Consider the following 23,365-nt stretch of genomic DNA (forward strand, 5'->3'; position numbering starts at 1 on the left):
CAATCAATTCAAGGTTTCTAAAAATATGAAATCTCCATCGTTCTTTGCCAAACCCTAATGAAATCTCCATCGTCCTGTGCCAAACCCTAAAATCACCGGCTCCATATCATTCTGAAACTTATTTATCTGAATCAAAAGGAACATCGATTTTCTTTGAGAATCTGGGATTCTTATTTCAGATTTTCGATTACAGTATAATGGAATTTATTTGGCAGCAATCGATTCATGGACACATCAGGTAATCAAATCTTCTTTCCAATTTGCATTAATGAAGTTTTAATCTTTTGTTGCATATCATTGATGCATCATCTTCCTTTGTGTTATCTTTAAGTTTTAAGCCATGTTAACAAACCCAAATTCTTAAACTTATTTATTTGATTGTTTCTTTTTGAAGGCAGATTGTTATTTTTTCTATTTTATCCTAATTCAAACCATTGGTTGTCAGCAATGATGAAGCTTTTGATGATGGTAGAGAGGAAGATGTTGTTGAGGTAAGTGTTTCTTGAGTTCACGATGTGGGTTTCTTGAGAATTGGTTTTGATAAAGTTATTTTTTATGAAGATATGTGTGTTCTTATCGCAATTGATTCGAATAATTGATGTGGTTTATTTTTTTTCTTTCCGTTTCTACATGTTTTTGTCTGTAAAAGTGATTAGTATTTTCGATTTAGGATAGTGGGTAAATTTTGATTTTGGATGTCAAAAGGGTTGCAAATTTAGTTTCAATATTGACATGGTTCTGTGAATTTCTTGACATAATTTTTGAAATTAAGTTCATGTTTATAGAATTTAGTTTCAAAATTTGACATGGTTATGATATTGATCTAGGTATTAATCCAGCCTTCATTCAATGCAAAAAAAAAACATTTTAATTTTTCAAATCGGATCTCTGAAGAAAATGCTCTGGATATTTTTTTTGTATCAGCTTGAAGAGAAGCGAGAAAAAGGGTGGGGGGGAGGTCGAAACAAATTCTGAAAAACTATTGATCTCAGATTTAAGAAACCGATAGAGGTTATTAAAGGTATTAGTTAGTTAGAATAGGAGTTGGGTGGAAAGTGTGTTTTTCCTAGAAAGTCTAGGAAGCAATAAGAACGCGACATGTGGCATTGAAGGATTTTATCTAAAAGGGCATTTATGTACTTTCACAATCTATTTTTATTTTAGGAAATTATCTTCAATAACTAACTATCCATAAATTTCGGAATTTTTTGTTTTTGATTTCTGATCTCACGTAATATCAATAATTCCTTCGTTTTCTTGCTGGAATCTATCAGCATGTTCTTGATACTGTGTTTTAACAGTTTGTTCTTGGTGATGTGTTTTAACAGCAAGCAGATTCATATAACTGTGTTTTATTATTCAGATTCATACAGTTGTGTTTTAACAGCAAGCAGATTCATACAGTTGTGTTTTAGCATTTAGATTCATACAGCTGTGTTTTAACAGCAAGCAGATTCATACAGTTGTGTTTTAGCATTCAAATTCAAACAATTGTGTTTTAACAACAAGTAGATGCATACAGTTGTGTTTTAGCATTCAGATTCATACAGTTGTGTTTTAACAGCAAGCAGATTCATACAGTTGTGTTTTAGCATTCAGATTCATACAGGTGTGTTTTAACAGCAAGCAGATTCATACAGTTGTGTTTTAACAGCAAGCAGATTCATACAGTTGTGTTTTAGCATTCAGATTCATACAGCTGTGTTTTAACAGCAAGCAGATTCATACAAATGTGTTTTATCATTCAGATTCATACAGCTGTGTTTTAACAGCAAGCAGATTCATACAAATGTGTTTTATCATTCAGATTCATACAGCTGTGTTTTAACAGCAATTCAGATTCATACAGCTGTGTTTTAACAGCAAGCAGATTCATACAAATATGTTTTACATCAACAGATTTCGCCCCAGATTTCGATCGGCTTCCGGTAACTGTTCCGCTGCTATCTATCCTTTCCAAAGTTTCCTGCTTTTTGAATCTCTTCCCTGCAACCAGCAATATACCGTCAATTACAAACAAGAATCACCCGTAATCGCTTTGTAAAACACGCAGGACAATGAAAGCTTGATCTTACGTATATGGAACAAGGAAAATCTCTTATCTTCATCCATGATTTTAGGTATTTTTGGTATGATTTTGGGGGTTTCTGAATTTGGGTTTAGAGAGAGAAAGAGATAGAGAGGGAAATTGGCGTGAATTAAGGAGGTGTGATATCTCTGACGGTTATTTTTGATTGGTTTAAAACTCACATAAGGACGAAATTACCCCTACTCATTTAAAACAATCTATTAAATATAGTTAATTATTACAAGATTGCCATTGATTTAATCTCAACTCTTAAACACACCAATCGGATGGACAAGATCGCTTCCTAGACTTTCTAGGAAAAACACACTTTCCGTAGGAACCCTACTCTATATATATGCTTTATATTGTTTTCTTTTGAGTGGACGTGTGTTAGATGAATTATGAAACTAAAACAAATACATTGATTTAAATGGATTGTTAATGTCAAATACATTTAATAGTTTAACAAAATATTCTTTGCATTTAATAGTGTCAAATACATATAATAGTTTAAGCAACTGTTAGAGGTGGCAAACTAAGTGTGTTGGATGGGTTTAGTAACGAGTCAAAATGGGTTATGAGGCAAAATGCTTACTTATCTTTTATCCATTTCTTTTGTGTTTTATAAATAACTGATGTGTTATATATGATTATGAAATCTACGCTACTGAATATTATTTAAAATTGATGTTAATTTTTCTACTTTAGTGTTTATAAATGTATAAATATTAGAGTTTCTATTGCATAGTTTGTTGAAGTCTTAATTTCATATTGCTCATGACAGTATGAATATGGCCCTGACATTATCTTTCTCTTGTTGCCGTTTACGCTGAGGTAATTAGCTGGTGACAACATGTATGCATAGCAAATTAGTTTCCTTGACTAACTTTTTATTAATTGATGCTTATTCTAGATTGAAAATATTGGGTGGGAACATTTGGTTAGATTGGCAAAAGATTTATTATTTGTCACATCTCATGCCGTGTAAGATCCGTTAGCCGAATGATGTTCACTTATGTTTAGCTTCAATAGTTTTTGATATTTTTTTATTTTTTGCTCAAAATCATGTATGCTTCACATAATGGTTTTTGTTTTTAAATCGACTGATTTTTTGTTTAACTTTGTATGTACGTAGCTCGACTTTGAATTCAGAGACATCACAATTTTTTTGAATAGTGTTCCACTGAATCCGCAAGTCAATTAAGCCATTAGAGCAGCTCATGCTCATGGGTATTTACTTATTTTACTCGATTTTTTACTCCGTTTTTCTTATTATATTTTGCATTTATATGATTAATGTTTATATGTTTATGAAGCTGTTATGATGTTTCATATGAAATTGTGTATATTTCAGATGTGATTGAAGGTACTTGGTGATGTGAATAAGTTTTTCATTGAAACAATCCCAAAAAGGTTATCAGATTTATGATTGTTTTTAGGGTATTATCACAGTCCTGTAATGTCGAGTATGACAAATTTATGTTTATTTTTTCTAATTGGAACCGGTCAATAATCAATCTTTGTGCTACTTTGCATATTCAGTTGTCAAACATATGGATAGCCAGATGTCAAAAAACAAAGAAACTGGACAAGGGATGTTCGAGAATTAAATTCTGAACAGACTCACGAGCGTTAAATTTAGAAAAAGAGAATAATTCTTGGTTTGGTTGTTCATGCAGACTGATTGAACCCAAAGACATGTAATGAATGAACTCATTCGACACACACGAAGATACATAAAGGTGACTATTACAGACATTTGCTATTTACATATAAAGGGAAAACTGACAAGGATGGATGGTAATTCAAAATCCAATATTTTTCTTTTTGTTACTTCAATGCAATAACTGTTTGTCTCTATGGTTGTGTTCATGAAGCCTCCCATTTGGCACATGATTTGAATGGACAACATTTTGTATGAGTTAGTTGTTCAAATATTAATATGTGGATCTGTTTGATTTAAAGGAACCCACCAGGACATGGTGACTTTTTCCCATCTTTGATGAACAGTGGGAAACTTGAAGCACTTTTGTCTCAGGTTTTGCTGTCCAGCTTAGTTTTTTGCACTTTGACTATATGGCATGTATATTCTTTGGGTGTTTATTTACATGCATATTTTCAAGTTTTGCTATGTAGTTCATTACAACTTAACCAATACGACATAACACAGTAGGTGACAAAATGGGTGTTATAATTTGATTTAGGGGTGTTTGGCATAAATTGTTAATAGTTTCACTTTTATCGATAATAAGGATGAGATTTGGGCAAATAGGTGATTCTGTTATTTTAGGTTGCGTTAGTCTATTTAAGTGCACATATCTAAACACCCCATTTACTTACCAATGGGTCAATTCTTATATATGAATTGATAATAATATGTTTTTTTTAATAAAATGAATAATAGTGTTTATATACTAAAACTTAAGCGAACTAACTTGCATGTGTAATTTGATGCTTTTGCTTCGAGATTTTCATCATGTGTGTTATGTGTAGGCGTCGTTTCTTCATTCGTTTTAGTGATTTGATTTGAGATGTGGGCTACATTTTTTTGATTACTTGAAATCTTGAATACAATTGATGAATGAAAATGTTGTTTAAAGAAATTGTTTTGGGTTTTGAGGATTCTTGATATGTTTAAAAAATAAGAACCTGGTATTTTGTTGTTGTTTGTAATTTAGTATCCGGGGATGGTTTGGTATTAAAGAGTATGACTAAAGGAATTTAACCTTTTTTCAAGATACTCGTGAAAGATGGATATTTTTTAGTTTTGAGGAAGGTAGTTCATATGCTTTTAGATCCCTTTTAGAGTATGATTCTTCTATTCTTGGGTTGGCTGATCTTATACTAAATGTTTGGAATTCCTTCTCAAAAGTCCTTTTTGACTTCTATGAAAAGTTAATAAGTCAAAAATTGTGACTTATTAACTTCTTCACTCACATCACATGCAATCCCGAACAAGTTAGAAGTCCTTTTGAACTTTTCAAAAAGTTAATAGGTTATAAGTTGATGAAAATAAGGAATCCCAAACACCCACTAAATAAAACGAGTCCGAGTAATCATGATATAGAGCAAGAAGATCCAAGACAAATGGATAAGACAAACGTGGCCTATAAAGAAAATCTTGGACTTTTGATTTTTTTTCGTATTTCCTTTTTTAGTTCATTTTAATTAATATTTACCTAAGTAATGGAAGGTTTTGTTTTCATTTAAAAGTCTATGTGAACACTGTTTAATAATATAATTACTTTGAGACTACCCATGTAATACACGGGTTCTAAAGCTAATGTTTCTATTCGAATGAACCTATAATAAAGTATTTACGCATTAAAGTATAAATTGTTTTTTGTTTAGCAACCCGTGTTTTGCCATTTGTCCTTTTATTACCCATCTTATTGCCAATATAAAACCGTTTTTTTTTTCTAACTTAGTTCCCGTTTCCTTTTTCATATATTCCTTTGAAATCCTTTCAAATAAAATGGTACCTACAATTCCCCTCTTTCATATTTTTCCCTCCAATTTATCATTGCATCTCTCCAATCTATAGCTAATTACATTAGTCATTCCCAATTTTCGAATATCTTTGTTTACAAGATTAAGAAGATAACATGTATTGGCGTGTGTTATTTATGACTCTACTTTCACGTGTTAATGTAATTTTAGATGTCAACATTGCCGGTTCAAGTCTTATTCGCCAAAAGGCATGAAAACATCATGAAGATTTCGTTAAGAAAAACTTAATATCTAATGAACATTAAGGAGATGTAGTATTGACACTTTGTCAACAATCTTAAAATATTATGGTTTCAAAATAACAGTTTAACGATTAAACGTTTAGAATTTGTACGTGTTTAGTTGGTGTAAAGCCACCCGTGTATTACACGGGTACTTAGACTAGATTTAATTTTTTCCCGTGTGAAGGAGCTGCCTAACACTTGCTCGTTAGTTCTGAAAAACTACACTTTTGCCCTGCGCCCCTGAAAAATATGGTCTTATCATCATTTTGGATTAATTGAGAATTATTCAGCCATCGCCCCACAACGTGAGCGGGGCATCAAGTAGACTACATTTTCTAATCGTGTTATAGAAGCTTATATTATATCTTTAAATGATATTGATACTAGAACTTTGACGCCTTCTGACAACATAATTTCTTTCACATTAAAATGAAGGCAGCTTCTGTTGTTTCACGTAATTTTTTATTCACTTGATTATTTAGTTTCACCCATCTATCATACGGGCTCTAAACGAGTAAGATGTAATAAAATGGAAGAAACTTGAAAATGGTGTATTAATAAGTTTACAAAATATTAAATTGTTAGCCAAAGTGTAAGAACTAAAGTTCTTTAAAGAGAAAATTGAGATAAAAGTTTATTAGAAATTGATCAAGCTAGATTTGTGGTTATTATCTTAAACAAAATTTGTTTATATGTACTAGTAGGATGCCCGCGCGATGCGGTGGGGGCGACACTTTGCATTGCAAAACTCGTTTCTGGTAGTTTTTTTATTCGTATAATATTTATGATAACATTATTGTGGTGGATATATGTCATAAGTTTACACATATGTAAAAGTTTTGTTCTTTTATAAAAAATAATAACCAAAAGACAAAAAATATTGTTTTTTTGTATAAAAATTAATAATCAAAAGACAAAAAATAAAAGATAAGTTGTTATAATTGTAAAGTTTGTTTATTTTATTGGTTAAATTATAAAGTATAATTTTATTCTTTAAAGTTCATAACTTTTTATAAATATCCACATAGTACTCATCCAATAAACTTTAAGTTTAAAATTTTCGTTTTTATAAAAATAAAAAATAGTATTTGACTCGTAAGTACGTTTTAGAGCTTTAACTTAAATTGTTAAATTTCGGGTTTTTACAAATATAAAAAATTATATTTTTATAAGATTTCATAAACTGTTTTTATAAAAAAATAGGATGATAAGAGTTTATATCTTTATTAACTTTATATCATACTAAGTTCAAATTTTTAGTTCCTAACTAATCTTATCTATATGAGTCTACTTTTAACTAATAATCTCTAAAAATATGCAACACAATCTACTACTATGTATCTAGTCAAGTTGGTAAATAATTATTTTAGAACTGACTAATATTATCTATAACAATATAGTTGAACTTATAATTCCTAAAAATTTGGAACCCAGTTTAGAATTTATATAGTAAAGATTGTAAATTTCTGGAGTATTTTATTTATATTACTTGTTATAAAAATGTTTATAAAATAATTATTTTTTTATTAACTTTATATCATAGTAAGTTCAGTTTTTTAGTTTAGCTTTAAAGTTTATTACTTTATTACTTTTTAATTAAAAAATACAAATTATTAGATTAATATCCAAGAATAACTGCAATAATTTTTTTTATTAGTTGACTTATAATTTCTAAAATTTTGGGACATAGTTTACTATTTATCTACTAAATATCGTAAATTAGTATTAAATAATTCCTAAAATTTTGGGATATAGTTTACTATCTATCTACTAATCCGTAAATTAGTATTAAATAATTCCTAAAATTTTGGAACATAGTTTATCTTCTATCTACTAAATATCAAAGTTTTGTTTTGTTATAAAAATTAATAATAAATAAAGTATAGAAAAACTGTTTTAAACATGTAAAGATTCGTTTGTTAATAAAAAATACTAAACAAATGACAAAAAATAAAAAACAAGTTGCTATCGTTATAAAGTAAGTTTATTTTGTTGGTGAAATGATAAAGTTTATAATTTTATTGTTTAAAGTCCATAACTTTTTTAAATATCCACATCATACTCATCCAATAAACTATAATTTTAAAATTTTCGTTTTTGAAAAAGTAAAAAGTAAAAAATCGTAGGTGAGTTGTAGGTACGTTTTAAACACCTTTAACTAATGTTAAATTTCATTTTTATAAATATTTAAAAAATCATATTTTTATAAAACAGTTTTTATAAAAAAAATAGGATGTAAAAGTTTATATCTTTATTAACTTTATCTTTTTATTTAAGAAATACAAATTATTCGAAAAATCTATAATATTATATAATTATTTTTTCATATCTCGTGTCGTCCAACACTTTTTTTTTATAGAAGGCACTAATGGATATATACGAAATCCTCGTGAAACACGACTGTTAAATTGAATAAGTTTAGTGTGCTTTGTAAATACAATCTTGAATTTACTCCAAACCAAGAGGTAGTTTTCATGTTTTGGCCATTCTTGGTAATCGAATTTATCTCTTTGGAGATGATCAAGTACGAACATGTAAATTATATAATACGAACATGATTAAGTACTAAAGTATATTAGTTCAATCGAGATGTAAATTATAAGTGCAATAAAATAACACAAAACATAAACTTCAAATATAAAATAAACTTTATTATTCAAGGGATAGTCTATATCAAACTAAAACAACTGAAAATGAAAAAAAACATAAAAACACTTGATATATTTCATCTAAAATCTCTACTTTTTTGATCTGTTTTTCTTGTTTGTGCTCGAATCAGCAGTATCATCTAATTCATCTTCTTTCTCATCGTCCTCAGAATCATCTAAATTTATAACCTCGACCCATTTCCATTCAGAGAGTCTCTTAGATCTTTTCTTTTGATTCTCATACTTCCGATCCTTAAAAAACAAAAATTTAATAAAAAAGTTAAAAAATGATTAAATAAATTTAAAAAAAGAACAAATATAGAATAAAAAAATTTAAAAAAGATTAAATAAATTTTAAAATTACCTCTTCACTAAATTGACGTTGAAGCTTAGACTTGTATGGACTGAACATTGCACCATTAGAAATAATTTCAACACTATTATCACCATCATCCTACAATAAAACACCAAATAATAATATAACGAACTTGTTAATATGAAAGATTATAAGCGAAAATATTACTTAAAAACTAACAAAAGCTTGTTCAACAACTGGGGTGTTTAAATTGGTGTGTTGAATATGAAAAATCAAATAAGTTAGTATTCACATAAAAGTAAATAAAAGAAAACAATTATTCATTATTGCGATATAACAAAACTTATCATAGAACCGACCTTAGATTTTTCAATATCGCATGCTTGTTTTTTCGCATCAAGAATTCAGAACTGGCTCTATGTTTTAAATCTGTTTAGCAATAGAAATGTAGAATTGTGAGTGTTTGCTATGTATTTGTATTCCATTAGGGTTTAGTTTTAGATTGGTCATCCATTTATTTAGGAAGTTTGTTGTGAGTTTTAAGTTTTTAAAATAAGATGCACATATCCTGTTTAGTTTGTTGTGGCATGTTTAATAGAAAGTTTGTTGTGAGTTTTATCTATACTTACTATATTAAACATGCCACAACAACTGACTCTGTACAAGTAAAATTAGGGAATATTTTAGTTTATTAAGGTCGTTCAAAATAAAAAACTTGGGTAAAAAACAAATGTTAATGTACGGTAGCTAGGTAATGGTCAAAGCTGGCTTGGGTAGAAAACAAATGTTGGCTTTAATCAATTGTACATTTACGCATCGGCTATTTGTACTTTATGAACGCACGGCGAAACTAAAAAAGACAACTATCGAAACGTTTAAAAAATGTGCCGGTCGTCATGGTACCTTTGGATTTTTTTAAAACATTACGGGTTGTAAGATATCGCAGGAATACATTAAAGAATTAAAGAGGGGGGGAGTGTAACTAATTACCCATAATTATGTTAAATGTCAAGGATTTAAATGTAATAGATCCAGGGACTAAAAAATAATTATGGTTTAAAAGACCACATTACCATCATTCTAGGGGTTTGTTTATAAATAATGGGGGAAGAAGTTCTTAACTTTTGGGAATCATTCCCTCATGTATTATAATATAGTATAGATATGCCATAGTTAAAGTCAATTGTTAATTTATTATCTTGAATTCTTATTATAACTAGGATTGAGACCTGCCGCAATGCGGCGGGGATTCTTTAGTTATAACTAAGTTGATCTAGGACCCGCACGTTATGTTAAACCTGTCAAACGGGGAAAAAAGACGATGTAAAAAACGTTCACCTACACACACACGTTGCGTCATGTTAACTCGCAAAATTTAGAACGAAACGTAAAAACGTTAAACCAAAGACGCACCTTGCGATGTGTTAAGTCACAAAATTTAGAACCAAGCATATAGCGAAAAATTTGCGTAAAATGAAAACTATAAAGGACCAAAGTTGAAAGTAAAAAAAGTTATGAGGATAGAATGCAAAAGATAAAAAGTTTTGGGTTAAAAGTAAACAAACAAATAGTTTTGGGTTAAAAGTAATTTATTAAATACTTTTTGGTAAAAAGTAAAAAAAAAAAACATTTTTTTTAAACCCACAAAGCCAAAGTTACGACAACTATATGCATAACCATTTTTTCTTTGAAAACCCCCCAAAGCACACCCCGCGTTGCGGCGGGGCGTAAAATGGTGTCAAAACCCGTCATCGACCACCAACGCTGACTCGACCTAGGATATGCGTGTTGCGACGAACCTGTCAAACATGGAAAAATATAGGTAAAAATGTTGAACCACACATGCACGTTACGTCGTGTTAACTCGAAAAATTTAGAACTATACGCAAAACGAAAATTTGCGAAAGATGAAAAGTATAAGTAACAAAAGTTTTGAAGTTAAATTGCAAATAATGAAAAGTTTTGGGTTAAATTTAAAAAACAAAATATGTAGGGTTAAAATGAAAAAGGTAAAAACCTTTTGGGTTAAAAGTAAAAATTCAAGTTTTTTTTTTTTTTTTTTTTTTGAAAAATGCCCTAAGCACAAGTTACAAATCTTGATGCCTATATTTATTGCTTCTTTATAGTAATAAAATAAACGATTCCAAATCTCACCAAAAAATTTTAATTTCCTTTATTTTAAGTTTAAAATCTAATTATGTTAATGTTTTTTTTCATAAAAGTTAATATAAAAATTGAATTCTAATTATTACTTTTTAACGACAAATTTCTTTTAATCCTTGTCGTCCGTGAGACTTGAACCTAAGACTTATATTTCAAACTCAGGTATTTAAAGTTTTTTGTCTTTATCAATAAACCAACACCCCGTTGGTAATTATAACTGTTACTTAATTAAAGAAAGAAATAATTTTACTGGAAAATTTATTAACATTACTTACTCGAATGATTCAAACTAAAATATTTTAATAACAATAACTATAGATGGGGATGTTAAATAAAGTGATTAGTGTTTTTTCAACACTAGAAACACTAGTTTTTTAATATTCTAAATCGTGTATGCGTGTATACTAAAAATTTTACAACACTAGGAATTTCCTACCATGTGTTGTGACAGGGAATCCGTGTACAAATCAAATGGTAAAGACTAATATAAAGGTACAAAATATAAAGGTGTAAAACACCCAAACACTAAATAAAATGTAACAAAAAAAGTAGATAAATTTCCCGCGCATTACAACAGTACGTTTCGTCTTATATTAAATTCGAGAAAAACCACGCGAGTGTAGATAAAAAAACTTGTGTCGAAATGCAGATAAAAACACATTTGACAGTATATTTACAAATAACGCAAAGTTACATGCTAAATTAAACTCAAGTAAAACCGTGACATTATTACAATTAATAAATAAATTTACTAAAAAGTAAGATAAGACTATAATTATTCTATATATATATATATGTGTGTGTGTGAAAAATATAACACACAATTTGTTTAACATATTTAATAGATAGAATAAAAAATATCTGTGTATAAAATTATGAATTATTTATATTTTCTATCTGTTTTATAAAATAAAATAAAATAAGCCTTGGTTTTTTTGTGGCTTATTAAAGTCCAGAAAAAAAAATTAGTGACCATAATACAAAGAAAACATGTTATTATTGTAGCTAACAGCCTAACAAGATGTATTATAATGTATAATATAATATAATATAATATAATATAATATAATATAATATAATATAATATAATATAATATAATATAATATAATATAATATAATATAATATAATATAATATAATATAATATAATATAATTAAAAAATAAATTGAATAAAAATAAGATAAGCCTTTATTTATTCTAAAAATAAATAAAATATAAAAAAAATACAACACACTGTTTGTTTAACATATTTAACATATAGAAGAAAAAGTAGTTGAGTATAAAATTATGAATTATTTATATTTTCTTTTTTGATTTATAAAAGTAAAGTAAGATATAAAAAGTTAAAAAAAAAGAAACTTTGATAACCAAAATACAACAGACATATACCTTACTGTAGCTAACATGACATAATTTAATATGTATTATAATATAATATAATATAATTATAATTATAATATAATATAATATCTAATGGTTAATAAACGGTAGGTATCACCAACTCGTAAGGGACTCAAAATACATAAAAATTCAACCACGAAAGTTTAGTTTTAAAGTTTAGCAGGTCAATATGTGTTTAACTCAAATTATGTATACTATAAAGAGTTAACAACACAGATGGACCCTATGGTTTATAGCTAGTTTCACCTTTGAGTACTAACTTTTTTTTAACAAGTTCAGGTTTTATGGTTTCAATTTTGTAACACATTTGGGTACTAACATCAAAATTAGTTAATTTATTAATATAATGACTAAAATACCCTTCCATTTTTTTTTTAATTTTATCAATGTAACACCTTTGGGTAATAACACCTAATTTTATTTAAGTTTAAATCAATTTTACAAAATCTATTTTTTTATTTTCATCTTTTTATTATATCTCTTAATTAACATAAAATCTATTTATTTTTTATTTTCATCTTTTTATTAAATTTCTTATTTAACATAAAATCTTCTAGTTGCACTAGTATTTTTTTGTTCATTTACAGTTTCTATCTTTTTAGTTAACGTGATATTTTTTAGTATTTTAATTTCAGATGGGCGTATATGGACATATTAGATGTGATGCTCTCAAAATATGTCGCGAACTTCCATTAATAAGGTCGATACCCACACTCGAACTCCATTGATGCAAAATGTCTGATTCTCAAGAGCTCTGGTTTGCTTATGGTGATATAAATATTCAATTAATAAGAAAATAATTTAAAATAATTTATATCTTAGTGATCAATATAATAAATATAAAAACTGTATAAGTTCTAAAATAGTAAAATATAAATGAACAAAAAAAATACTGGTGTAACTAGTAGATTTTATGTTAAATAAGAAATTTAATAAAAAGATGAAAATAATAAAAATAAATATATTTTATGTTAATTAAGAGATATAATAAAAACATGAAAATAAAAGAAATGAATAGATTTTGTAAAATTGATTTATACTTAAATAAAATTATGTGTTAGTACCCAAAGGTGCTACATTGATAAAAAAAATGGAAGAGTATTTTAGTCATAATATTGATAAAATTAACTAATTTTAGTGTTAGTGACCAAATGTGTTACAAAATTGAAACCATAAACCTAAACCTGTAAAAAAAAGTTATTATCTAGAGGTGAAACTAGCTATAACTCATAGGGTCCATATTTGTAATTAACTCTACTATAAATAAATGAGTAAACTGTCATTTTGGTCCATGTGGTTTGGGCATTTTTGCCATTTTAGTCCAAATCTCAAACTTTTAAAATCTGAGTCCTTGTGGTTTCACTTTTATTGTCATTTTAGTACAAAATTCAAAAAGTCCTATTTTTTACTGTTACCACCTGTCTATTTTGTCTTTTTTGTGCATGGCTATTTTTGTCCAACTACTTTAAATTTAACATTTTCTTAATTAAAAAGCTAAAGCAAATAAATTATTAACACATTTAAATACCCCTCTTAATATTCATAAACACTATTTCATCATCTTCAACCCCTGGATCAAAACCCTAACCAAAGACATCTTCAACCCCCTAGTAAAACCCCAACACACAGTAGATCAAAGCACATCATTTTCAACCCCCTAGTAAAACCCTAACACACAGGGTACGCCGTCTGTTCCCATCATTTGCACATCATTTGCAACTGAACTTGTCGAACATCCAACACCTGAATCATCGGTTTCGCGTCCGTCGTTTGCAAATTTCCGCCACATATCGCCGATATTACGCCTGCCGTTAGTCTCACCGCCATTGATGGAGGTTAATTGCAGTTGTGTGTGTAAGAAGATTTGGAATTCTGGAAACCCTATAGAGAGAAAGTATGAGAGAGAGGGAAAATAGGAACTGAATCTTGGTGTTGGATGTTCTGCAAGTTTTGGAAACCCTAACAGAGATATAATAATGTAACACATAGGGTATGCCGATGATGAAGATGATGAGGCCGGTTTGATTGAATTCGTGTTAATCCTCGTTGTTGATTGAATCAGGTTTGTGTCATAAGTTACCTCATTGTTGATTGAATCAGGTTTCATTGAATTGGTGTGATTCGGATCTGAATCGGTTGGGCGAAATGGAGCTGGAGATGGTTAAGAAGGAGTTTGAGCAGGTGGTGGTGCTAGTGCGAGAGGGTGGTGGCAGGTGGTGGTGGGGTGGGGGTGGGGGTGCGAGAGGGGTGTGGCAGGTGGTGTTCCATCGGAGATGCGATTAACCAACTATGGATTCACCAAATACCAATTAGAGATGCTGCACCAAATACCAATGTCGGAACAAGAAGGAGCTGTCTTCTAGGTATTTGGTGAATGGAAATATATGTTATATTAAAATCAGAATGACCAAAATGCCACTACAAAAAAAGACAAAATAGGCATGTTGGAACAGTAAAAAATGAGGGTTTTTGAATTTTGGACTAAAATGACAATAAAAGTGAAACTACAGGACCAAGATTTAAAAAAATTGAGATTTGAACTAAAATGACAAAACTGCCCAAACCACAGGGACCAAAATGACAGTTTACTCTAAATAAATAAATATGCTATTTTATCATATCAATCAACTTTGACCCTTTAACTTTGTCATTAACCAACTTTAGCCCATCAACTTTGGTATGATATGTTTATCCCCTTAACTAAACAACTTTAGCCTTTCAACTTTAACAATGACATGTTTAGTCCCTTAACTAAAGCATCAAACAACTTTAACTCTCACGATTTGCTTATTTCTATCTACGTTTCGAACCCGTTACGGAGTGCCGACGGTAACCCTATGGTTACGCTTAAATCTATCTATTATAATAAAAGAAACCAATTATAGGACACTTGTCATTCATTGAGACTATCTATTTTTTTGTTTTCTTATTAAATTAAATAATTTACAATTTTGAGGATAAATGTTGATCATCAATTCTCAATTAAAAGATAATATTAAATCAAATCTAATCATTATTATATAATACTAAAATTATTGATTATTTTAAATTTAAAAATATGTATTATTGAAAGTCGATTATTTTGAATTTACCCATTTACTGACATATTATTATATTATAACTCATAGCTTAATATATTACGGGTTATATTATAATTTGTTGTTGGGTGAATAAACGGGTATGCTAGAAAATAATAATCTGCTTTCTATTTTAAGTATAAAATAATGATCGTTAAATTAGGTTCTTTGTAGTCTACGAATGCCTTATATAAAACAAAAATTATAAATAAAATAACTTGTATTTTTTTTAAACGGCTAAGTTTTTTTTTTCTCTCCATTAATTCTAAACTAAATAACTTATATGAGTATAGTCTACGAATCTATATCTATACTATATAATAAACAAACCTATGAGTGACACGTATCATTTATTGATGCTATCTATTTTTTGTTTCCCCTTATAATTAATAAATAGTACTTTGAAATTCATTTTTAAAGACATGTTTTGATGACTGTATGTGTCAACCGATTAAATTACATTTTATTCAACTTATATAATACATAGTTTTATTCAACCTTTGTAATATACAGTTTTATTCAACCTATGCAACACATGTGTTTTTTTAAGATATATTTTTATTACTTAATGTATAAAATTATATTTATTCAACCCGTGTAACACACGGGTTTTAAACTACTTCTAAAATAATCGAATTTTGAAATGGAACTAAAATTTGCACCAACACTTTCACATCTACATCCAAACGCGTCCTATAAACGCCACCTTCACACCACTGTTCGTTCCAAATCAACAGGCTCCGCCTCCGAATTAGGGTTTTCCGACACCAATGGTATCTTCTTTACTCTTCCTCATCATGTAGACAGATGCGTATGTATCTATATGTATGAATGCCGATTATAATTTGAATCCAATTTACCTAGGGCTATTATGATTATCATCGCCTTTTGGATTATATTTACATTCTTGTACGATTTGTGATCTATATTATCGAATTTTGTTAAATTTTACTTGTGATGTTTACGATTGATTGTTGTTTCTACGATGCTTGTTGATATGAATTCTGCTGAGATGGAATCTGAATTTGAATTTCAGTTTTATCTGATTTTGTCATGCTTATGGGTGTGTTTTTGAGATAGTTAGGGCTACTTACTCTTTGTCTAGGTTTTAGGAACATGATTTGGTATAAGGTCAACTGTAGCAAGATCAATGTTAGTGATGAAGTGAATTAGAAGTTTAGAACCGAAACCTCAAATTCTATGCACCTGTTCATCGTTCTAATGATAAAGTTAAAGAAGAAGATCAAAATTTATAATTATTTTGCCGATGTATTAAGTTACTAATTAGGAGGAAGGGCATATATGAAGCTGCCGGGTTCACTGTTCACTCGTTCAGTGATGGATTCTCACTCTCTATCGTATTTATAGAAGATTCTTAATATCTTATATGTCTCATAAGGAATAATGAACGCGGTCTTTAATGTTCTACTTTTGTATTTTTTAGATATATAGAGCTATTTTCTTCTTGTGCTGGTTTTAGGAGCATATATAAATGGCATACGGTTGGTTGAGGCAAGATAAATGTTACTTGTTAGTAAAGTATACGGATAGTCCCTGTGGTTTTCAAAATTTTGGAAATCGTCTTTAAGTATGAGAAATTGAACAGATAGTCCAAACTTTTGTAATTTGTAATGGTTGTCAATAGCGGCTATAGCGACCGCTATAGCGCGCTATGTAGCAAGGCGACCAAGTGTCGCTATCTGGGTCATAGCGACCAATAGCGTGAATAGTGACAGTTAGGTTTTTTTTTTTTTTTTTTTTTGGTGTAAATAGCAATTAGATATAGCTATAAAATAGCTGGAATTATAGGTTTTTGTTAAATATACATGTAAAATGGCATATATACCAGGGTATTTTGATGTAATACATATATAACAATTTTCAAAATTCTTTTTCTAGTGTATCGCTATTTATAAAATAGCGGTCGCTATTCGCGATGTAGCTTATAGGTTCCTTGTCGCTATTCGCTATTAACAACTATGCTCTAGTCCGAACTTTTCCAATTGGTAACACTTTTAGTCCCCATCTGTTAACAAAAAAGTTAACCCCATCTGTTTTCATGGACTAAAGGTGTTACAAAGCGCAAAAGTTACTTTGGACTAAAGGTGTATTGCAAAAGTTTTAGACTTTCTTTGTAATTTCTTATTGTTAACGACGGTTTTCAAAATTTTGGAAAACCGCGGGGACTATCTGTGTACTTTACTCTAAATGTTAACGAGGAAGTAAATTATAAACAGAACCTCAAATTCTATGCAAATGTTCATCATTCTAATGATAAAGTTAACAAGGAAGATCAAAATGGATGATGATTTTCTTAAGATATTAATTAGGAAGGATATATATGAAGCTGTCGTGTAAGTGTTCATTGTAGAGTGCTGGATTCTCACTCTACACTGTATGTTAGTATTTGTAGAAGATTTTTATATTAATGCGGTCTTTAATGTTCTACTTTTGTCTGTTTAAGGTAAAGATAGTGTTCTTAAACTATTAATTATGACGTAAATAACTTCAACTAATTATGAAGCATAGGAGGATGAGGATTGTAAATTTCTGAACTATTTAAAAGTGTATCTATAGTTCTACTATGGTCAATTCATAATCTAGGGGTTAGTTTGGACTTTGGATTCATATTTTGCTATGGTCAATCTGCAATTTAGAGTTAGTTTCGATTCTTATTTGTCAGATGTGATTCACTGCTATTGTCTGATTGGCTGGACAACAATGTTTGGGTGTGTTACAGGCTGACCCAGAACTGGAAGCTATCAGGCAAAGAAGAATGCAGGAGCTAATGGCTAAACATGGGGGTGTAAGTGAAGTTTATGTTAATTTGCTCATTTAATTTCAAGTTTTCTATCGGCGGTGTTAAATATTAGTTATGGAACTTGTCTATAAACAGGGAAGTCAGCAAACCCCTGATCAGCAGAAAGCTCAGGATGAAGCTAAAAGGTTGTTTTCCTTCTTGAATTAGTAACATTAATAGCCTCATATTCTTATAGTTCAAGTAGGCCTCTTTGTTACAAAAATAAGTCATTGTTTTCAGAACCGGATCGGCCTGTCAAATCGCAAACCAGCTATGTAACCGGTCTGGTTGAGTCTATTAAAGCCACCTCCATTTAAACCACACTGGATGGTCGCCGGTCGGATTGGATTTCACAATTTGTTTATGTTTTTTCCTTTTAAAATCTCATTTATTGATTCCTCATTTACTACTTAATGTTTGTTTATACAAGGCTTCATTTTTTATTAACATTGCAAATCCACACCAAAATATAAATTATTTTGTATTTTATTCAGGACATGCTCTATATTTTTTTAAATAAACTATTTATGACACCGTCCTGTTTTGAAACTTGTTCGACCAATCCAACGTGTGGACCGGTAACTTGGCTGATTTAAAAGAATCTTTTACAATTGTATTTGGTACTAGTGGAAATTTTGTCAAGGATGACTAAACAACAAAAAGATTAGTGGGAAACTGGGAATATAGTTTGTTACTAAGGGAGTGATTGTTATTTATTTTAACTGATTTGAACTTCTTAAACAAACTCATCCAGCGAGGCAGATGAACGAAGGCAAATGATGCTTAGTCAGATATTGTCATCTCAAGCACGTGAAAGACGTAAGTAAATTTCAGGATCTGTGTTCTCTTTTTCATGCAAAAGGTGTTCAACTATTAGAATTGCCCTAATTTATATGCTTCAGCACATGTAACTTCTTCGGTTTCATTTCTTTCTTTTTTTTTTCTGCCAATATTTTATCCATTTAAAATTGGAACTTTTTTTTCCAAAACTAATCATTTTTTTTATCATATAAACTATAAGGGCTACAATATATGAGATTTTTGGCTCAACTCTAGTCGGTCAATTATGGTTATTCATCTACTAGAGGTTGACTGTTATCGACTAGTTAAGATTGCATTTGTTGTGACTAGGGGTGTACATATATGTTGAAACTGACTGAACCGCCCAAACCAAGCAAGTCGGCTAGTTTGAGATCTCTGCTGTTCGGTTTTGGCGGGTTTTGGCAGTTTAATGGTTCGGCCGGCGGTTTGGAACTTGGAACAGGCTGTATAAACCGAACCAGCCATTTTAACCTTATTTGTTTATTTCTACGTGCAACTTCGGTGTTGCTTCTTTTTCCAACCCGCTGCCATTATTTTCTTTGGAACGGCTTAGATAATTGTCGTTATGTATAAAATAATTATCACAGTGTTGTAGCCATTGATGTTCTATCATTCTGTTAAATTACATGTTTTTATACATACAGTTGCCCGGATAGCGTTAGTGAAGCCTGAGAAGGCCCGAGGAGTTGAAGATGTTATACTAAGGGCCGCCCAAATGGGTCAGATTGTTGAGAAGGTTGTTCTTTTTCGTAATTACATGTAATTTCATCATTAACGTTTATCGATGTGTTTATTAATTTGTTGGTAACTAAATGCAGGTTTCCGAAGAAAAGCTGATATCATTGTTGGAACAAATCAACACCCAAACAACCAAACAAACCAAAGTGACAGTAAGTTTGAACGTCATTTCTCATTTTTTATAGTTTAAAAAATTGATTGATTTGAAGTTGATTTTGTTTATAATTTACTGTAGATTCAGAGGCGTCGGAGCGTGCTTGACGATGATGACTAGATTAATGTTGGTTTGTTCGACGGTTGTTATAGTGTTATCTACTACGCTTCTGGGTAGTGTTCACTTGACTTGTTTGTGTGGTTAAAGTTTAAGCATTATGTAATTCTTTTAAATTTGATCTATTCTTGTAATGTGACTGGGCTATTTAAACTTGAGTAGTTATTTCTGGTGAATGTAATGGTGCCAAAAGGTTTGGTAAAGTTAAAATGGGTAATTGTGTGTCTGTGGGCTGAATAAAGGAGAACCGGGGGGCTGTTTGGTAAGACTAAGCGGTATGGGGGCCGGCGAGGCGCGGCGCCGGTCCCCCACACCGCCCCCCTCTTCCCGTCCCGGCGTATCCGGCTCCCCACAGACGAAGTCGACGGGCCTCCTCCTCCTCCCTTCTCTCACATATACCTATCTATTATCTATATTAAAACAAAACATTTTGGTGCCACTTGGCATTATTTTAATCCTCTAATTGCCACCTGGCATTTGCTTAAACCATTACTCTTCTTTTTGAGCGGCAATTTGTTTACAAGCGGCTTCTCAAACACGCATTATTCAAAAACCCTAATTATCATCTTCTTCAATTCTCTGGCGATTTCATACTTCTTCAATTGTCTCAAACACAAAAACTCTAATCCATGTATCTTTATCATCTTCAACTTTTTCAGATCTTGAAGTTTTATTCACGATTAATTTCCTTTTCATTCTTCAAGTTTTCATCTTCTTTCCTATTTGAAACCCTAACGGAGAAGCCCCTGATCCAGCCGATCGATCTTCATCTGATAAGTTTTTGATGGATCGGGTTTTTCAATTCCCCGCAAGTAGAGAAAAAGATCAAGGTTGGTATATGCTTCTGAATGTTTGATTCTTTGTTTTTATTAGTTTATTTCAACATAGATCCATGAGTTTATACGACACCAAACCATTTGTAATCTGATAAAAATTGTGTTGTTAATTGTGTGTCGTTTTTTAATTTGTTCTCTATTTGCGATTTGTATTAATGATGGATAATGAATTAGGGCACCAAAAGTGACTAAAAATCTCATCATCTCATTGCCATTTACTAATTCGGCTGATCATCCAACCTGGCCGGTTTGATTTGTCGTTTCCCAAAACTATAGTTAGCGGTTTGACCGAATATTATAGTCATAACATGTAGCTAGCGGGTTGACCGCAAAATTGATATACAATATCTCTGATACTTTGATGTATCTGTATAAGATTTTGTGAATGAGATTATATGTGAATATCCCATTTCTTATGATTATTTGATGTGGTGGTATATCTTGCGTATGTATGGTTTCTTGGATGTGTTGGGGCTCTTCAGAAGTAATTAATCTGCCAATATGTCTTGCAAATTTATCCCGTATAATACACAGGTCTATCACATGTAAATATTTTTTTGGTCTTAACATAATGTTTTGTGGTTTTGATTATGTATGTTTGAGGATCTTGGCTATGATTTTGATCATGATGACCACCAGAGGTCAAAATCTTTTCATTCTCTTTTGTATCTAAAGAAATCTTAATTGCTTGTGATAGAAGTTTCATTTATGTTTTCAAAGGGGTTAATGGATTACATCTATACCTGGAAGCTGGTGCTTGATCTATAATGGGTCAGATAATTTTTTATATCTTAAAGGGCTTAAATGGGTCAAACATGTAATGAAGATAGGAAGATCCACTTCTGCACAAAATATGGGCTACTATTAGAGATTAGTGAGATCAACACACCAAGGTTTTATTTCTATTTTGTTTTATTATTTTATTTTCAAAAAGGATATTTTAACAATCTATATTTGATACATATCCTAAGCCTTAGGAAACTGAAGCAGAACCACCTTTTATGAATATTTTAGCACTGAGAACCAAGCCATAAATTGGTATCTTAAAGAATGACTGATGATAGAACCGAATATTACCACTTTCTGTTTGGTTTTACTATTTTGTTTGTTTGGACTATTTTTGCATACCCTTATTCGTGATCGAGCTATCATTTGTCGTTGTTTCGGAAAACTACAAGTTCCTGTATATAAATGACATCATTCATATGTTTGAGAGTTTTTTTTTTTTAAATTGAATACTTATTTGTAGAAGGGATGGTTGTATCTTTTATATTTAAATTCATTTTATTCGTTTCATAACACCTGGACCCTGTTAATGTAAAAACTAGAGAGTTAGGGGAGGCATTGAAAGTTGTTACTGCTGAACAAAATTACTTAACTCATCATGTTATCTTAGGAAGTGAGGACTCAGGAATAGAACCTAATAACTCTTTGGAGTTATGGAATTCTTTTCATATTTGATATAATATTAGTCTGACTTTAAAGTCATCAGGGATGCCTTATGTTACTAATTGATAACATTTAAATAGAATTTGAAATTAAATAGAGTTTAAATTAAAAAAAAAAAAGATAGAGATTTTTTTAGAATTCCTTTCATGAGAGTTGAACCATTAGTACATGAATTACAAACATGTTAAACCCCATCGATATCCGTAATGTATATGTGCTCTATTTTTGTATGTCAAAGTGAATGCAACCTTTAGCATGGCTTCTCATGATAATAAATGGTATTATGGCGCTCTTTGCCTTGACTATGAATTCTAGGGATAACAAAATTACTCGAGCCCGACAAGTAAACCTGATACGCGACGAGCATGGGACTGAGATATTTTCGTATTCATTTTCTTCATGTCATTGTAATTTAATACTTATACGTGGCGCAATAGTGCAAATTGGAAAAGGGGTCCGTAGATGAGGTTCAGCAGGCATGCTATCTAGCTATTTTTTGTATTTTTATTTTTTTTTGTTTACTTCCATTTTATGAATTCTTATATATTATTATAATTTTGTTATAGGCTGATGAGAGCAAGCTTACAACAGCAACATCAGATCATGTGGACCAAGTATGTTATTTGGTATTTTAAATAATTTTTATAACATTTATTAATAAGTTCTAAAATAATTGTGAATTAGGTGGTAAAATCCGAGACGTGTCCTAAAGAAGAGGTAGACCCTACAGTGGAGAACAAATCTCCAAAATCAGTTATGAGTAACGGAGTAAATGAGACGGTTAAGGAAGAAGCATCAGTTGACCAAGAGTCAAAGAAACTAGAGGAAGAAAAAACTCAAGAATCGCTTAATAAATAAGACACTGACGATTATGATGCTGACAATTATGTTTTTTACAGTTATTTAAATATTATATTATATTTTACGACTACTGTAATATTGTTTAATTTTTGTTCGTTTTTACCTGTAAGTAATCTCTTAGAACGTTTGGTCTATTTGGTGTGCAGTGTGTGGGTTGCAAGACGACTTCATGGCTATGCT

The 23,365-nt window shown here is 30.3% G+C and overlaps 2 protein-coding genes across 2 annotated transcripts; both read left to right on the forward strand.

Annotated features, from left to right (window-relative positions):
* The first annotated feature begins 16,044 nt into the window (after nucleotides 1–16,044).
* On the forward strand, nucleotides 16,045–20,215 carry LOC110890573 (DNA-binding protein DDB_G0278111). Its single transcript, XM_022138186.2, has 7 exons — nucleotides 16,045–16,181; nucleotides 18,149–18,214; nucleotides 18,305–18,354; nucleotides 18,963–19,027; nucleotides 19,675–19,766; nucleotides 19,849–19,920; nucleotides 20,004–20,215. The coding sequence occupies exons 1-7, from the start codon at nucleotides 16,179–16,181 to the stop codon at nucleotides 20,040–20,042; spliced, it is 387 nt and encodes a 128-aa protein (XP_021993878.1). The 5' UTR covers nucleotides 16,045–16,178; the 3' UTR covers nucleotides 20,043–20,215.
* A 2,392-nt stretch (nucleotides 20,216–22,607) lies between these two features.
* LOC110888467 lies at nucleotides 22,608–23,208 on the forward strand. Its single transcript, XM_022135993.2, has 4 exons — nucleotides 22,608–22,667; nucleotides 22,762–22,800; nucleotides 22,891–22,938; nucleotides 23,009–23,208. The coding sequence occupies exons 1-4, from the start codon at nucleotides 22,608–22,610 to the stop codon at nucleotides 23,180–23,182; spliced, it is 321 nt and encodes a 106-aa protein (XP_021991685.1). The 3' UTR covers nucleotides 23,183–23,208.
* The last annotated feature ends 157 nt before the right edge of the window (nucleotides 23,209–23,365 follow it).

The sequence above is a fragment of the Helianthus annuus genome, chromosome 11 (assembly GCF_002127325.2).
Source record: "Helianthus annuus cultivar XRQ/B chromosome 11, HanXRQr2.0-SUNRISE, whole genome shotgun sequence".
NCBI classification, from domain to species: domain Eukaryota; kingdom Viridiplantae; phylum Streptophyta; class Magnoliopsida; order Asterales; family Asteraceae; genus Helianthus; species Helianthus annuus.

What these genes read in the sequence shown, in the direction of transcription:
- LOC110890573 (XM_022138186.2), top strand. An exon ending in GCTCAGGATGAAGCTAAAAG is followed by an intron (nt 18,355 to 18,962) that starts GTTGTTTTCCTT and finishes AAACTCATCCAG; the next exon opens with CGAGGCAGATGAACGAAGGC. An exon ending in ATCTCAAGCACGTGAAAGAC is followed by an intron (nt 19,028 to 19,674) that starts GTAAGTAAATTT and finishes TTATACATACAG; the next exon opens with TTGCCCGGATAGCGTTAGTG.
- LOC110888467 (XM_022135993.2), top strand. Translation starts at nt 22,608, where the DNA reads ATGGCGCTCTTTGCCTTGACTATGAATTCTAGGGATAACAAAATTACT. An exon ending in AAATTACTCGAGCCCGACAA is followed by an intron (nt 22,668 to 22,761) that starts GTAAACCTGATA and finishes GTGGCGCAATAG; the next exon opens with TGCAAATTGGAAAAGGGGTC. An exon ending in CCGTAGATGAGGTTCAGCAG is followed by an intron (nt 22,801 to 22,890) that starts GCATGCTATCTA and finishes ATTTTGTTATAG; the next exon opens with GCTGATGAGAGCAAGCTTAC.